The following is an 18,050-nucleotide window of genomic DNA, read 5'->3' on the forward strand; positions in this document are numbered from 1 at the left end:
ATGGGGAGAGCAATATAGGGGTTCAAATTAGGTTAATAGGAAAACAAAAAAGTTACTATAATATATTCTGCTATTTTTTAATTTATTTTTTCCTTAATTAAAAAATACTAAAAAAATTTTTTTTAAAAAAAGGAGAGAGATTGAGATAAAAGAGGACATAACAACATAACAACACAGGTCAGAACAGAGCAATTTAAGCATCATAGTGTTTCACCACTAGATAACCTAGTGGTGAAATCTACTACTAGATAACCTAGTAGTATTAACCATAGTGTCTCTTTCTTTGAAATATATATATTTCAACTTCATATACTATAGCATCAAACATATCAAGACAGTGTGAAACCATTCAAGAGCATGAAAGTATTACCGGGTATTTAGAAACGGTTTCTATATTATCTCTTTGCCTATAAAAAATTTTGTTTATACTACCACATATATTAAAATATAATAAGATACAACATGTTAAAACCAATGGAAACAGACGAACAACAGCTTGATGGGACTTCAAAACAAGATGATATTAAATCAGCACTAGCTATTATGATGTCTTGTTTTCTTCAAAATAGCTATTCGTACTATCACAGACAATAATATCGAACAATCCAGATTAAAATCATTCCAATTAATGAGTGAAAACAATATATGGCTTCAAACCAATATAATTGGGAATCATGATTACCACATACTTTTATGTATTCTTATTATTTCTTACACTAGGGAAACTATTCGGTATTTATACATGTGAGTTTGATTTATTTAACTTATGAGTATGGTCTCATACTGCACCCATTTATTGATAAATATCTCAACGTGATCATTCTTTATAGCTGAGTAGTACTCCATTGTAGAAAAATACCACAACTTTTTTATCCATTTCTCAGTTGATGGACACTTAGGTTGTTTCCAAGATCTGACAATTACAAATTGTGCTGCTATAAACATGGGTGCACATATATCACTGTGGTATGATGCTTTCAGTTCTTCTAGGAATATGCCTAGAAGTGGGATAGCTGGGTCAAATGGGGTTTCCAAACCCAGCTTTCTGAGAAATCTCCAGACTGACCTCCACAATGGTTGCACCAGTCTATACTCCCACCAACAGTACAGGAGAGTTCCTTTTTCCCCACAGCCTCTCCAGCATTTGTTGTTGGTGGTTTTCTTGATCCTGGCCATTCTTTCAGCAGTGAGATGAAATCTCAGTGTGGTTTTAATTTGCATTTCTCTAATGACTAATGATGATGAACATTTTTTAATGTGTTTATTTGTCGTTTGTATTTCTTCATCAGAGAATTGTGTATTCATCTAGGATGCCCATTTTTGGATTGGGTCTTTGAATTTTGGGGGTCTGAATTTTTAAAATTCTTTATAAGTTTTTGACAGAAGTCCTTTGTCTGAGGGAGAGTTCACTAAGATTTTTTCCCAGTTTTTGGGTTTTCTTTTCACTATGCTGGAGATTTCTTTTGACATGCAGAAACTTTTTAATAAGAGATGATCCCAGTTATTGATTCTGGGAAGTATTTCCTGTGCGGTTTGAGTCCTATTCATGAATTCTCAACTTACTCCTATGTCTTCAAGGTTTTTACCCAAATTGTCTTCCAATAGATTCAGTGTTTCTGTTTTAATATTCAGATCTTTAATCCATTTAGATTTTATTTTAGTACATGGTGATAGGCATGGGTCTAGTTTTCGTTTTCTGCATATGGAGAGCCAGTTTTTCCAGCACCATTTATTAGAGACTGTCATTCTTCCATGGAACATGATTGGCCCCTTTATCAAAGACAAGGTGGTTAAGTGTGTTTGTAGTTGTGGTTGTATCTTCTAAACTATTCCACTGATCTTCGGCTCTGTTTTGGTTCCAGTAACATGTTGATTTTACTACAGTTGTTTTGTAATATAACTTCAAGTCAGGGATTGTGATGCCTCCTGCCTTGCCTTTGTTGCTTAGAACTGTCTTTGCTATTCTAGGTCTCTTCTCGCTCCAGATGAATTTTAGGAGTGATTTCTTGAGATCTACGAGGTATGTTGATGATATTTTTATCGGTATTGCATTGCATCTGTATAAGAGTTTTGGGAGAATGGCCATTTTCACAGTATTTATTCATTCTATCCATGAGCAAGGGATGTCTTCCCATTTTCGGAGATCATCTTCAATTTCATTTTTCAATGTGTTATAATTTTCCCAGTATAGGTCTTTCACTTCTTTCATGAGAGTAATTTCTAAATATTTCATTTTTTTGGTTTCTAGTGTGAAGGGTGTAGCTTCTCTTATTTCTCTCTCTGTGATTTTCTTGTTAGTGTAGAGGAATGCTATTGATTTTTGAGTATTGATTTTGTATCCCGCTACATTACTGAATTTATTTATTATATCTAGGAGTCTTTCAATGGAGTTTTGGGGGTCTTCTATGTAGAGTATCAGGTCATCTGCAAACAATGATAATTTAACTTCTTTTCCTATCTTTACCCCTTTTATTTCTCTCTCTTGTCTAATTGCTCTGTCTAGTATTTCCAGTACTATATTAAATAGCAGTGGTAATATGGGACATACTTGTCGTGTGCCCGATTTTAAAGTAAAGGTCTTCAATTTTGGGTCATTTAGTATGGTAATGACTGTTGGTTTGCCATTTTTGGCCTTTATTATATTGAGGTAAAGGCTATCTATTCCAATTTTCTGCAAGGTTCTTATCATAAATGTATGTTGGATCTTATCAAAAGCTTTTTTGCATCTATAGATATCATCATGTGATTCTTACTTGTGGTTTTATTGATGTGGTGGTTTACATTTATTGATTTATGTATGTTGAACAATCCCTGCATGACCCAGTTGGTCATGGTGTATAATCTTCTTGATGATTGGCTGCATACTATTTGCCAATATTTTATTGAGGATTTTTGAATCTGTGTTCATTAGGGAGATTGGTCTGTAGCTCTCTTTTTCAGTTGGGTCCTTCTCAGGTTTTGGTACTAGAGTAATATTTGCTTCCAGGAATGACTTAGGAAGGATTGCTTCTCTTTGAATTTCATTGAAGAGTTTGAGGAGTGTGGGCATTAAGTCTTCTTTGTATTTCTTGTAGAATTCTGCAGTGAATTTGTCTGGGCATGGGCTCCTCTTTGTAGGTAAGGACTTAATTATGTTTTCAATTTCATTAATAGAAATTGGGTTATTCATCAGTTTTAAATCTTCTTGACCCAGCTTTGGTACTTCATATGCTTCTGGGAATCTGTCTGTTTCTTCTGTGTTATCAAACCTTTGAGAGTAGAGGTTTTCGAAATAGGTGTTGATGATCTTCTGTATTTCTATAGCGTCTGTAGTGATTTCACCCTTTTCATTCCTTATTGCATGAATTTGAGCTTTTTATTCCCCTTTTTAAATAAGGTTGCCTAGGGGGTGTCAATTTCATTTATTCTTTCAAATAAGCAACTCTTTGATTCATTGGATTGTTTTCTTAGTCTCTATTGCATTGATTTCTGCTCTGCTTTTTATAATTTCCTTTCTTCTTTTGGCTTTGGGCTTGACTTGCTCTTCTTCTTCTAGACTTTTTAGGTGTAACATGTTATTTATTTATTATCATTCTGTTTTCCTGATGTGGGAACTCAGTGCAATAAGTTTTCCTCTGAGGACGGCTTTCATTGCATCCCACAGATTCTGGTAAATTGTATTTTTGTTTTCATTTGTTTGTAGATATTTTTTAATGTCTTTAATTTCCTCTGTTACCCACTGATTACTCAAGAATGTGTTATTCAGTTTCCATGGTTTTGTGGGATTTTTGCAGTATCTTTTATCATTAATTTCTAATTTCAAAGCACTATGATCCGATAACATGCAAGGGAAAATTTCAGCTCTTTTGCATTTATTTAAATATGTTCTGTGAGTTTATATGTGGTCTATATTAGGGAATGATCCACGTACTGCTGAGAAGAGTGTGTATTCTGTTGTTTTTGGGTGGAATACTCTCTATATGTCTATCAAGTCTATTTGTTCACAGATGTGATTCAATTCTTTTTCTTTGCTGATTTTCTGTCGGGTTGATCTGTTCATTGGTGTCAATGGTGTGTTAAGGTCTCCTGTTATAATTTTATTACTGCTAATTTGGTTTTTCATTTCTGTTAATACATATTTTATATAACTGGGTGCTTCGGAATTTGGTGCATATATATTTAAGATACTTATCTCTTTCTCTTCAAGTTTTGCCCTAACCAGTATGTTGTGACCTTCTTTATCTCTTCTGATCATTATTGGTTTGAAGTTCACATTGTCTTCAAACAAAATAGGTACCCCCACTTTTGGAGGGGGTTCCTGTTGCATGTAGTATTGTTTTCCATCCTTTGACTTTCAGTCTGTGAGTATCCTTTTGGATTAGATGGGTTTCTTGTAGACAGAGTATGGTTGGATTTTGTTTCTTGATCCATTCTGCCAGTCTGTTTCTTTTAATTGGTGCATTGAGACCATTTACATTAATGGTTATAACTGTTACATGTGGTTTATTGTTGACGTTATCTTTCTGCTATTGCATCTTTATCTTTCTGTTCTGTTTAATTGTCTGCTTTGTTTAGTGGTTTTTTCCTAAGTGTATCTAAACTGTGTTTCAGTATTCCTGCAGGGTTAGCTTGGTGATCATGAAGTTCTTCAGCTGTTCTTTGTCATGGAAGTATCTTATTTCTCCATCAAATTTGAAGGACAGTTTTTCAGGGTACATCAGTCTAGGTTGGAAATCATTTTTCTTTAGGATCTGAAATACTTCACTCCATGCTCTTGTTGACTTTATTGTTTGTGCTGAGAAGTCTGCTGTGATTCTGATAGGTTTTCCTTTATAGGTGATCTGTCTTTTCTCTCTGACAGCTTTTAATATTGTATTCTTTTGTTCGATGTCTCAGATGGTGATTATTATATGTCTGGGTGTAGTTTTATTTTGGTTATGGCTATTTGGAGCTCTATATGCTTCGTTGATCCTGATATCAAGTTCCAGTCTCATGTTTGGGAAATTTTCAGCTATTACTTCTCTAAATATCCTCTTGACATCCTTTATGTTGTCCCCTTCTTTTTCATTTAGCCCTATCGACCTTATATTGTTTTTCTTTGTGTCATCTTGCAGGTGTTGAATTGTTATTTCCTGATTTCTTGTTATTTTTAAAAGATCTTTCCTTTCCTGTTCACTAGCTGCAATCTTGTCTTTGAAGTCTGAAATTCTATCTTCACATACATTGAGGAGGTTTTTATAACTTTCAGTGGAATTTTTGATTTCCTGTATATCTCTTTGCATCTGCTTTCTTTATTTTGTTTGTTTCTTATATTGTTCATCCAGGGATTCTTTTTGTTTAGTTCCTCCCAATTTTTAACTGTGTCTTCTTTAGATATGTTCAGCATCTCCTGCATTTCTTTTATCATTTCTTCTTTTACCTGAGAGATTATTTCTACTTTGAATTCCTTTAAAGCTTTGGGGTGTTGATTCTTTATTTTGGTTACTATTATTTCAGGTGTTTCAGGCATATGGCATGTATTTTCTTCTGTGTACATGGCTCATAGGCTTTCTTGGGATGGCGTGGATGTCTGAGATTGCATTTTGGTCTTTCATTTTGTCATTTTCCTGTATTTCTGTGTTTCAAGTGTTGTTTCAAAGCGTTCCCTGGGCATGTTGGAAATTGTCCCTTATGTCCTGGGCTCCTGGGACTCCTCTGGTAGTGTAGCTCCCTCCTTGGGCAGCGAGGCCCCCAGATTAAAGGAAGGTTGCCAGGTTCCTCTCAGGTAGACCTAAAGCCTCCTCAAGCTACACAGCTCCCCACTCTGGCAGCAAAGCTCCACTGAGTGAAAGAAGGCCACCTGGTGTGGTCCAGGCAATCCCAAATCCTACTAAGCCCAATCTAGTGTGGCTGCAAGCCCAGTGAGCCCCCAGCCCCGTAGATCAAGGATCTCATACTCTCCTGGGGATTGGATGTTGGATCCAGCACCTTGGATGGCAAAGCTCCCCAGGCTGATAGAAGGTCCCCCTATGGCCTAGGTAGGCCTCAAACCTCCTCAGCAGGGCTGCTCCCTCCTCCAGGCAGTGGCAGTAATGCTGGGGCTCCCCAGGTGGAAAGAAGGTCGCAGGCAAGGCCGGAGCAGGTTCCTGCGGCTCGGTCCAGCTCCCTCTTCCAGGCGGGCAGCTGCGGTGTGCCCTCCGGGTGAGAGAGGGTGATCAGCAAGGCCAGAGCGGGGTCCTGTGGCTCGGCCCATCCAGATTGAATCTTATTACTGTTAAGCTGTCAGTACCCAAGCAGTATAAAAAAGCCAATTTTTTTTTTCAGAGTTAGATAAATATACCATGGGAATCATGCTATCTGTAAGTCCCCTGAAGATACTAAATGATTTCAGAAAAGAGCAATAATGTTGGAGGGCTCTGAATTCCTGATTTCAAAACTTACTAAATGAATAGTTTTCAAGACAGCTTGATATTGGCATAACGACAGGCATAGATTAGTGGGACAGAATGGACAGACAGAAATCATATCTGCATTTATGGCCACAGGGAGACAACAGCCTTCAAAACAGCACCAAAGAAATTGGAAATCCACTCGCAAAAGGATGACACAGGGCCCTTCTCTTATAGCAGCAATTATAAGAAATACTGAAAAACTGATGGGATTGCCATGAGTTTAAGGCCAGCCTGAGTTAGCAAGACACTGTCTCAAAAAACAAAACAAAGCATAACAAAAAACAAACCTCAAAATGGATGAAAAACCTAAGTGTAAGATTTAAAAATAGCAAAATTTGTAAGAGTTTACAATTACAAAATTCTATCTTAGCTTTTATATCCAAGTGCTGTGTGTGGGATGGCTTATAAACAGCTGACCTTTGTCTGTCACAGTCCTGGGAGCCACAAATGATGGGCTTTGGTGAGGGCTCCTTCTGGCTGCACACAGTGACTTCCAGTAATCTTCTCAGGGCCGGAAAACAGCTGGTGGGCTGTCTGTCCCTTCCAACTCTTCTCATCAGGGCACCACTCTCATGACTTTCTCACCTCCCGCACCATCACCTTGGAGTATTTCCTACCTCCCACCCCAGATGTGGAAAAGGGAAGTCCCTGAACTCTAGATCTGCCAGTGATATACCCTACTTACTGGTCTAACAAAGGTGATCATTTGGAAGATCAGAATTTTTTCTCTAATGCAAACACTATAGTGTCACCAGATTGGAGTTGTAGAAAGTTGTGGACCATTCAGAGGAAGCAAGATGTAAGGTATGTGCACATGCTAGAGGCAGGAAGAAAGATCAAGACTCAGGCAGGCTTTCTGACAAGCATCCAGCATTCAGGTGCCCCAAACTTGGGTTGCCTAGGGCTCTGGCACCAAAGCAGAACAGCCCTGTTGACTTCTTGGAAGATGGCAGAGTAACAAACAGAGGAGAAACAGCCTCTCTGAGGTTTGATGTCCAGACATTAGAATATAGCAACATGAGAAAGAGAAAAAAGATAGGAGTGGGTCTCTGGGACATATCTAAGATTTGAAGTGAGAATTGAATCCCATTGGGAGAGCAAAGAGACCCCAGTGTGGAAGAAAGAGGTGACAAGTGGTGATTTCTCTCTGGGCCTTAATTCACTGCAGGGGAAGGGTGGCCCACACCTGCAGATGTCTGGTGATGGCTATAGACCCCTGCGGTCTCCATGGAGAAATGGACCAATAGAACAGAGAAGTAGACAGAGCAGACTGTAGTGGCTGGTGAGTTATTTGGGTTCAGATGTCCCCCAAGAAGAAGGTGACTGTCTGGCAGACATCTTGGAGAGGGACAAACTGCACTCTGAACTCAGAGCAGCTGTGACTTGGCTCCATCTAGCTGCTCCCAGTGTTGAATTGGAGGAGGTCAAGAGCCAAGTCCAAGCCAGCAGGAGGCACATGGGCTGAATAGGTTCAAATCTCATAGCCAGAAATTAGCCTGAACTTCAGTGGAACTGAAGGCGCAGGCTTGCTGGGATAAATCAACTTGGATCTGAACTTTGTCTGCCCAAGTTGTCTACCAGTGACAGCAGAGACTCCTCTTGCAGTGGACTTTTTTTCTTATTTTTTCTTGTTTTTGTTTCTTGTTCTTGTTTTGCATGAATGTGAACACTGTTTCTAGTTTTTGTTGTTATTGTTCTGTTCTTGTTTTTGTCTTCCTTCTCTTTTTCCCTCTGACTTCTTAACCAGTTTCCCAAAGTTTTTGTAATCTTCCTTTGTCCTACAGCCTTGCATCTAATCTCTTCCTCTTCTTCTATATCTTTATTTCCCCCAACCCCTTTCATATTTCACCCAAAGGTAAAATCACCATAGTGAGGGCTTATTTACTGCATATAATTTTCTAGATTGTTTTATATTTTGTTGTATTTCCACAAATCTAGTTTACATGGTTAAAGGTGGAAAATTAATAGTTATCACATTTTGTCATCTTCTAGACTATGTTTGATGCTATTGTTATTGCTGATTATACTACTTTGTAAAACAGCTAACATGACAGTGACATAATTCTAATCAGTTGTCCTTCCTGATATGCCAAGATTGAGATTACCAGGATCATAAAAATACTGTAAGTCAGCACCAAATAATCAGAATCTGGGCCAAATAGGCAGCAACTTCTCATCCCCAATAAATTGCAACAGACTCCCAACAAGCCAGCTACAATTGGAAGACATCTCTGAAAAGTAGTTATTTCCTAAGGGTTCTAAATACAAGCAAGAAAATTACCTACCATAGGAAATTTACAAGCACCAACCCAGAAATTAAACTAAACAAAGAAAGACAGACAGACAGACAAGACAATGAGAAGGCACTTAAACAAGATGCAACCCCAGACTTTCAGCTCAACAGAGGCAAACCCAAGGGGCGATGACTTGGAACAATTCAAAAGCTGCCCACCTGGCCTCTTTCAAGTGGTAACATGGAAGTAACAAACCAGATAAATGAAGTTATATAATCAAATCAAATCAAATAAAATAATAATAATTATTTTTGATTTGAATCAGTGATCATACTGAAAGATATGACTCTAACACAGATACAGTTGAAAAAAGGTATCAAGCAAACAGATGTCAAATGACCTCTCACTGTTCTCCCTGTGGCTCCATCACCCTGGATCAGCTGGCCTTCTGACTTACTGAATTTGCTCCTGGCTACAGTCAGGACTGCAAGAAGAGCCCATGCCCTGAGCAGTTTCTAACAGTTTGGGGGCATTGGTCTGCCATTAACCGCCCCCTTGGAGCACACAGACACAGCGGTTTATGGAAACTGGGAGAAGCACAAGTATGGAAGAGGGTGTTGCCCAACTTGGCCTGAGGGTGGGTCATGTTGAGTCCCCCCTGGAGCAAGGCTGGGGCCACCATTCATCTCAGCATGGCAATTCTTGGAGACACAGTTAATCCTTTTTAAGCAATCCAGATTTAAATTTTTTTCTTTCTTTTTCTTTTGTTTTGTTTTTGAACTGGATCCTCACCCTGTAGTTCATGCTGGGCCTTAAATTATGTAGCCCAGGGTGCCTCACACTTGTGATCCTCTTGTCTCAGCCTCCCGAGTGCCGGAATTATAGATGTGTGTCACTCTTCCTGGCTGATCTGAGTTTTTTATTTATTTTATTTATTTAAAAGGAAAGAGAGAAAAAAAAAGCAGAACAAAACAGTGTAAGGGTACAAGTAATACACAACTACAAAAAAAAACAGTAAGCTATCACCAGTTAATAGATTACATGCTATCATCTTAGAAACAATGTTTCAGGTCACAGGATCAAAGCATACAAAGTGAACATTCAAACAGTGAGACTGCAAATAGTTGTGTTCAGTAATCCATTCAAAAATATTAATATGGTCATCTATTTAACACACCCAAACACCCTTGCTGTTGTATCCTTTAGGGCACTTTTTTTCCCTCTCTTTATTACAACAGAATTTACACATTTTGGGATTTATTGCTCCCTTAGATCTTATTACTTTTTTTGTAAGAGAATAAAATCAAGCATGATAAAACAAAGCTGTCAGTCAAAACCAAGGATAGACATAGCACATGATGTAAACACAGAGTACAAGGTTATCAACAATGGTTACCATAATGCCTCTTGCTTCCTTAAGAAGAATTGTCTATCTATTGATAAATATCTCAATGTGATCCTTCTTTATAGCTAGACAATTCTTCTTATAATATCTAATGAGATAGACAATTCTTTTTAAGGAAACAAGAGACAACGTTGATAACCATTGTTAATAACCTTGTACTCTGTTCTACATCATGTGCTATGTTTATCCTTGATTTTGACTGACAGCTTTGTTTTGCCATATTTGACTTTATTCTCTCCCCCCACAAAAAGTAATAAGAACTAAGGAGTAATAAAATCCAAAATGTGTAAATTTTGTTGTAAAAAAGAGAGGGAGGAAAAAAAAAGAGCTCTAACGGATATAACAGCAAGTGTGTTTAGGGGTGTTAAATAGCTGACGATATTAATGTTTTTGGATCATTGAACACAGCTGTTTGCAGTCTCTCTGTTTGAATGTCTACTTTGTATTCTTTGATACTGTGATGTGAGCAACTATTTCCAAGATGATAATATGTAATCTATTAATAGGTGATTTCTTACTGTTATGTTTTTTTTTTGTAGTTCTGTATTATGTGTAACCTTACACCACTTTGTTTTGTTTTGTGTTTTTCTCTTTTTCCTCTTAAATAAAATTTAAAAAAAAGAAGAATTGTCTATCTCATTAGGTATTATAAAGTTGAACAAAACAGTAGAGAACAAGACCAATAAAACCTAAGCATTGTAAATCTTACAGAACCTCAAAAGAGGATAATAGTCAAACCAGAATGGGCATCATAGTGAATCTTATTGCCTTCAAAGTAGTTGCCTATACTCTGATACTTGATACTTTCATACAGAGCAGAATAGAGTCTAATCAATCAAAACAAGATAACGGGAGTATTACAGGACTTCAAGTTAATAGGAAATCAAAAAAGTTACTATAATATATCCTGCTAGTTTTTTTGATTTTTTTCCCCTTAGTTTAAAAAAGAAATTTCTATACAATGGAGTACTACTCAGCTATAAAGAAGGATCACATTGAGGTATTTATCAATAAATGGGCGCAGCTTGAAACCATACTCATAAGTGAAATAAATCAAACTCACATCTGTGAACACCGAATAGTTTCCCTAGTGTAAGAAATGATTCAAATATATAGAAGTATGTGGTAACCATGATTTCCCACTATGTGGCCTTGAAGCCTTATAAAGTTTTCACTCATTAATTGGAATGGCTTTATTTTGGGCTATTTGATATTATGGCCTTTGATGCAATGAACAGTTATTTTGAAGAAGACATCATAATAGCTAGTGCTGATTTAATACCATCTTGTTTTGAAGCCGCACCAAACTATGGCTCTTCTGTCTCCATTGATTTTATCATGTTGTATCTTGCTGGATTTTATCATATGTGTTAGTATAAACAAAAATTGTTATAGGCAAAGAGACAATATAGAAACCATTGTTCATTTTTCTGTTAGCTGGTTCTAAATACTCTACAATGCTTTCATCCACTTGAATGGTGTTACACTGTCTTGATCTGAGTTTTTAAAGATCTGGTTATAAACACAGCCTGAAGATGCATTCCCTACAACTCACTGGTTGGCAGTGGAGTTGGTGGCCCACCTTTCTATAGGAAGGCAGCCAGCATGTGCGGTCAAGAGCAGTGTGACTAGATGGGGACCTGGAAAGCACACAAGGATGGAGGTTTGCTTCACTGACATCGGCCCATGGTTCTGTCACAGCTGGCCAGGGTGGTGTGCCAACCCAGAGGGATGGCACTTCCTGTGCAGTTATCAGGCTGGCCATGTCACAGCAGCCAGGTGGACCTTGTTCTGGAAAGCCAGGGTTGGCGTGTCTGGGTGCTGCTGCTAGGACAGGAAACTAATGCCTCTCTCTGTCCCCAGGAAGGGTACATGTGGCCTTCAAATGGTGCTGTGCTACGGCCCCAGGCCTCAGAGGTAAGAGGGGCATGGGGTAGCAGGCCCTAGGGAAGGTACCCCTGTGCATCTGAACCCCCACAGAGGACAAGCTGAGACTAACTGTGATTGCCAGAAGCTGCTGGCGTGACCAGTGGGGTACCATCCCTGCATCAGGACTAGCTCCCATCCCAGAGTCATCCCCAGTGCTTGAGAGGAGGTGCATTTGCTATTTGGTTGGAAATAGTGGCAGGATTCTGGGGCTGTCTGTGCACACACATGTGTGTGTCAGTTAACTGCAAGTCCATGTGCACTGATGTGGTCTCCTGGGAGCGACAAGGTGGTTTTGGGAGATGCTGTCTGGGCCCATGCTGGAGAACAGATTTACCAGCATAATTTGGGATACAAGACAGTTTTTAGGCTAAGGATGAAAAATAACTCCAGGAAACTTTATCCAGTATTTAATAACCGGGAATCTAGAAACCAGAAAGGAAAAAGAGCAGACCCATTTTTCTGGATTTTTCCAAAAAGCGATGAAATCATTTAGCCGCAGCGCCCCTCCCCACTTTTGAGTGCTGTAGGGGACCTGGGCATGGACTCTCCAGAGGGCCTGGGGTCCCTTCCCTGGGTAGCCCATGTGCACCCACTGTCCCCCGTTTGTATGTATCCATGTCTTCTGTCTGACCTCTGTCTCAGACTGACCCATCGCCTCTCTGCCTGTCCCTCTGTCCCCCAACTGTCTCGTCTGCGTGTAGCATCTGCCCTCATGTCCCCGTGACCCCATTCTCCTCTGTTCGTCCTCTCTCCGTCCCCTCTCCGTCCCCGTGTCCCCCGTGCCCTGTCTGTCCCTGGGTCCTGCCTGATCTTGTGTCCCCCTCTCCCATCCCTGTCTGCTTGGCCCCTTCTGTTCCCATGCACGTCTGACCCTGTCCCTGTCAATCACCACAGCTCTCCTGTCGCCCCTGCAGGCCACCATCATGCCGCGGGACCGCTTTGGCAGCCCCACGCTGGCCCCAGCCCTTTCGTACGCGCGGCCTGAGCTGGACCTGCCGCCCACCATCTCGCTGGCCGATGGCGAGGAGCCGCCGCGGTACCTGGGCGCCTGCGCGACCCGAGCAGCAGCGTGAGCCCAGCCGCCAGTCAGTGCACGCGCCACCCAACCGCACGGCGTTTGCGGGCGGCCCTGGGGCCTCGCGCCCGTGCCCGCCCAGCAGCCATGCGGGCGTCAGTGCTGGCTGCGCCCGGGGGCACAGCGGGCCGGCGGGGGGCAATGGTGGGGTTCGCGGGGCTGGGCCACCGCCGCCCTACAGCGAGGCGACGGGGACCCCAGGGAGCGCACTGGGCCAGGACCGCAAACCTGGGGGGCGCCACCTGATCCGGCCAGTATCCCTATTTCCTTCCTGGTCTGACCACACTAAAGCGAGGCGACTCCCGCCTCCCCCTCGGTGTCCTTAAAGACAGCAGCGTAGAGAGACCGTCTCGGGGAAGAGGCCCGAGAGGGTCGGGTGAGCAATAGCTCAGGCTGTAACAGGTCAGGGAACCGGGAGGCCACATGGCCACACCTCTCCGTTGGGCACACCCGCTGGTTGGACCCCGGACCCCTGTGCCCATGCTGTGCGAGGTTGCCCCTCTCTGTGTGATGCGCAGGTTGGAGCTCAGGCTCTGTGGCTGGCGGGGAGATTGGTTTCCTGGGTCCCCGGCTATGGAACCACTCCCCTGAACACAAGTGGTCGCTGTGCAGCACTTCCCTCAAACAGAGCACATCGCTGGCCAGGCCTTGGGGTGGGAGACAGGACCCCAGCACCCCCAGTTCCAGTGTCACCTTGCTGGTCTCACATGCAGGTCACTACCACTGTGCCTGGGCTCTCACACTGCTCTCATCCTCAGGCAGTGTGTTTTCTCGGTTTAACTCCTTTCCCCTGTAGCTTGGATTTTGTTCAGATGCGTACCTTTCGTAGTCACTGTTGAGATGCAAGTGGTTCTATTGAGCCGGGAGGAAGCCTATGCCTAGGATCCCAGCTGCTGGGCAGGCAGGTGGCGCAGTGGTGCTGCAGGCCAAGACGTCTGCCCTGGGGTGAGCGCTGGCGAGGCATGGGGATGTGGGTGTGAGTGCCTGGCGCTTCCTAGTGCCTCACACAGCACCACGTGGACAACCTCATCGTGGACCTGCCCCAGGGTGGGTGCTGGAAGGGGAGGGGACCAGAGGGGGCCAACTGTAGCTGAATGAGCAACTGGGCCAGAGTGGGTGCAAGTCCGGCCAGAAGCCCAACTTAACTGTGGGGTCCTCGTTTTAGTATTCCTACTGTTTCAACTGTTCATCGTTACATACAATGAAAAATAACCTCCTGCAAATGTGAGCACTGCTTTGAGGAGCAGAGCTTGCACGGGGGTTGTCAGGACCTTTCCAGGCCCACACGGGACATGGGAACCAGGTTGCTGACTTGGTCATGCAGTCAATGTAGCTTCCACCTGGTCAGCATCTACTGCTGCTTGTTTGTGTGTCTGTGTTTCTGGAGGCGACCCTTGAGGGACTCACCTAGGTCCTATGTAGCCTCATCTCTTTCCTGGTGTGTATCCTGGTAACAGGCCATAGGATGGAATCACTGTGAGATTCACCTGTGCACACACAGAAGCATCCACAACCATAGTAGACTGGTGAGACAAGGATCAGAGGGGCTATTGCTAGCTCTGGCTGAGGTACTGCTTAGCAGGGCTCTGGGTGAGGGCCGTGAGGGAAACTGAGGCTCATTTTGGTACTGCCAGGAGAGCCCTACTCTCAGAGCAGAGATAAACTTCCCCCATTCTGGATCCCCTGGGCCTCCTAGTGGGGAAGTGGCTGGGAGGTGGTCAGTGTCCCTGGCACACAGGTAAGGTCTTCACTCTGAGTCATGCTTGCAGGTAGGGGAGCAGGGGAGCTGTCCTCAGTGTTCCCATCAGTGTTCCCTGCAGAGAATGACACCTGAGACCTAGTGTGCCCTGTGACTCTGCAATCCACAAACACTTTGTGGATCCTCAGAGTATTAAAAAGAAATCATTGAATTCAAGTCCCTTAGAAAAGAAGTTCCTACCCCATTGCTTCTTAGGTCATTGGTTGTTTGAAGACACACACAGCAAGTGTGGCCTGGAAAGGTCTCTGAGGCTGGGCCTCTGTAACCAGTAGCTAGACTAGTAGTCTCCTTCCTGTTGGTAGCTTTTCTACCAGGCTGGTGTGGCCCAGCCTAGTGCCTTCTCTTCTAGTGTTACAAAAGTTGTGCTTCTGACCCAGGACTAGTTTAGAGCAGAGGTGTGGGTAGCATGACAGATGTGAGTCAAGATTACTCTACAGAGCAGGCATGTAAAGGGCTTTGTCGTTGAGAGGGGGGTGGTAGAGATGCCATGCCACTTATGCTTGATCCAAGTGTGCAGGGCTGTGACCCAGAGGCACACAGAACCCCATCAGGGGAAAACTTTTCCCAAACATGAGGCCATTCAGTGACAAGATTGTGAGAATCACATGCCTATAAAGTAGATGTTTTCTGTCCTATCAAGATAGATAAAATGTACCCCACCCTCCACCTGTGGATACACCAGCCCACAAGAGCCACTGGGCAGCAGGGGGATCCAGGAGCAGCGGGGGAATTAGCGGACTGCTGTGTGGGGCAAGAAGGCCTAGCAAGCCTTCCCCTGAGTTCCATCTCCCTAGGAATAAAGTGCTTGACCAGAAACATTTCCAGGGATGCACTGATAGGAAAAATCATCACATTTTGGCCCTCAGTATTGGCTCCCACCCAGGGGACTGCCTTAGAGTCTGTGTGAAGTGCTTACCAAAGTGTAGACACATGCTAGGGTGCTTTGAGCAGCAGGATTGACTTTCTGTACCATTCCTTGTGCCTATGTGCAGCTTTGTCCTCTTTTGTAAGGATATTTGCAAATGGATGCATATAAAGTCCATGTAGTTTATTTTCCTATTAAATGTTGATATTGTAATACAAGAGAAAGAAGTGTGAACAAGCAAGAAAGTTTATGACCAGCATCTATTCTGCAACTGAGAGTGGCTTCTTTGCTATAAAAACTCACAGCTTTTTGGTGGCCATTAAATGGCCCTTACTTTACTCATTTTAGAAATACCAAGTTGGACAGTTACATTTTAGTCAGCAAAAAGGGCTGAGTCCAGCTTTTTTCTTGCTGTGGCATAGCAAAGGCTCCAGTGAGAGGCCCGAGCTCATGTTGTTAAATCAGCAAAGCAAAGAACTCTGCAGTCTGATGACCGCTCAGCTGTGGAGCCAGAACTGGTCAGGCCAAGGCAGGATTGTGATCGTCCCTGTTGACATCCTGCTGTATTCTGGCCTGAAAACCTGCCCAGTGCTGCCAAAAGTAAGAGAGCATGCAGAATGACCCTCCCCTCCAGCTCAGCTGAGTTTCTGGTTGGGATCTCTACACTGTTCTGCAGCTATTCCAGCACTTCTCTTAAGCACAAGACACCCCCACATCACTATGTCCCTTCAAACCACTGCTGGTTCCTGGGTGTTGAGCACTGTCCACGAAGGTGGTCATGGATTCTGCCATTTGACTCACACTTCCAGGTTCGTCTGCCACCATGCACCATTCTAATAAAGCCTATTTTTATTTTCTGTATGGTATGTGTACATTCTGCCCTTGAGAATCAAAGTAGCCTTCAGAAAATGAGGCATCACAGATCATCCTCACCTAGAAATGCCTACTCCAGCTTTTCCCCTGCTGCTGCTGGGAAGGACAGGGTCCCTGGGGCCCTCAGAAGCTCATGGGCATGGGTTGTGTCCTCAGCTTCCATCAGCAGAGCCCCCGTTTCTGTGCTGGTCCCTTCTGACATGCCATCAGCAGATGGCTTGTTTTCATCTCTTGACTTTTGAATCATGGTTTTCTAATTGTGTACTTGCCTAGCTTAAAGCTGTTTTAAAATACAGTACTTTCTACAGTATTTCATTCACTTAATTTTTATTATAAAGCAATCCACTGAAAGTATGACTGTACTTAAGCTTTTTAGTCTTTGTGAGCTGAGTCATTAAAGTCCTTTTTAAAAAACAATGATTTGTGCTTACTTTTCAGCATAATTCTCAACTTCAGCAGTGGTGATATGGGTGTTTGGCCTCAGGTCTATAATTACAGTGCTTTGCAGAAATGTGTTGTACCAAGTGCTATTTGTTGTAAACTTAGGTTTTTCTGCTTGTCCTTAAAACTTTGGTCAAACCATAGCACACAAATCATTAAAAAAAATCAGTGATATATCTTTGTCCCCTGGATTTATTTCTCAACAACAATACACATGGAAAAACCAATGGATCAAAGGCCTGTCTTGGAGAAATAGTACTAAGCTACGCTGGCTCACACCAATCATTTTACTGGTCCCTCATCCATGTCCCACCAGCTCTGAGTCACTCTGACCCCCTAAGGATCACTGTTTCCTGGTCTGCTGTCAGCAGCTCTGGTCAGATCATGGCATCCTCTTCTGGCTGGGGTTTCAGCACCATTTCCAGAGGGAGGGCCAAGAAGAAGTCTCAGCCATGAGGACACTGGTGACAGTAGTGAGGAGATTTAAGTGTGTAGATTCTGTGTGGATGCACCCCCTGGCAGAGCTCTTCATCCCTTCTTTCCTGGATGGCCTGTTTGTATTCCCTGTCCCCTCAGGCAAAGGACCAGCCCAGCTGCTCCCAGACAATAAACTATGAGATCAGGGAGGAAAGAAAGAAGGTGTCAGGCTCGATCATGCTCTGCCAACCCAGAGGCCATGCTCTGTGGCTACTTGTCCTTTATCTGAACAACAGCTGGCATAAACTTCTCACTTTGTGGTTGTCTGAGGACTAAGATGGCACTGAAGACTCAGGAAGAGGCCCTGAAACAGAAAAGCTGAGAACTGATGTCCAGTGGGACTTAGCCAGGCTGCAAGGTGGGGGCTTCAATTTGGAGAGTGGAGGGGAGTCCACAGCTTTCCAGACTGGCTGACCTGGTGCCCACCCATCACCCTCCTTCCTCAGGTTGCTACTGCCTGCTGGAGCCCGCTAGGCTGGTGACAGCCTTTTGAACTGTGTAATGCCTCCAAGATGGGTCTTCCTGTTCCGACTCTGTGATGACGGCCTGCACGTCACAGTTTATGAGCCTGTTAGGACAGCT

General features: G+C 42.9%; 1 protein-coding gene across 1 annotated transcript in view; it reads left to right on the forward strand.

Annotated features, from left to right (window-relative positions):
• Ldlrad4 (low density lipoprotein receptor class A domain containing 4) overlaps positions 1–17,165 on the forward strand; it is a 124,373-nt gene extending 107,208 nt beyond the window's left edge. Inside the window, exons 5-6 of the mRNA XM_063232036.1 lie at positions 11,913–11,966; positions 12,893–17,165. Coding sequence (XP_063088106.1) covers positions 11,913–11,966; positions 12,893–13,051 — 213 coding nt within the window. The 3' untranslated portion in view covers positions 13,052–17,165. The remainder of the gene's footprint in view (positions 1–11,912; positions 11,967–12,892) is intronic.
• The last annotated feature ends 885 nt before the right edge of the window (positions 17,166–18,050 follow it).

Source organism: Cavia porcellus, unplaced genomic scaffold, assembly GCF_034190915.1.
Source record: "Cavia porcellus strain 051 isolate PalLab524CR breed Dunkin Hartley unplaced genomic scaffold, mCavPor4.1 scaffold_20, whole genome shotgun sequence".
NCBI classification, from domain to species: Eukaryota; Metazoa; Chordata; class Mammalia; order Rodentia; family Caviidae; genus Cavia; species Cavia porcellus.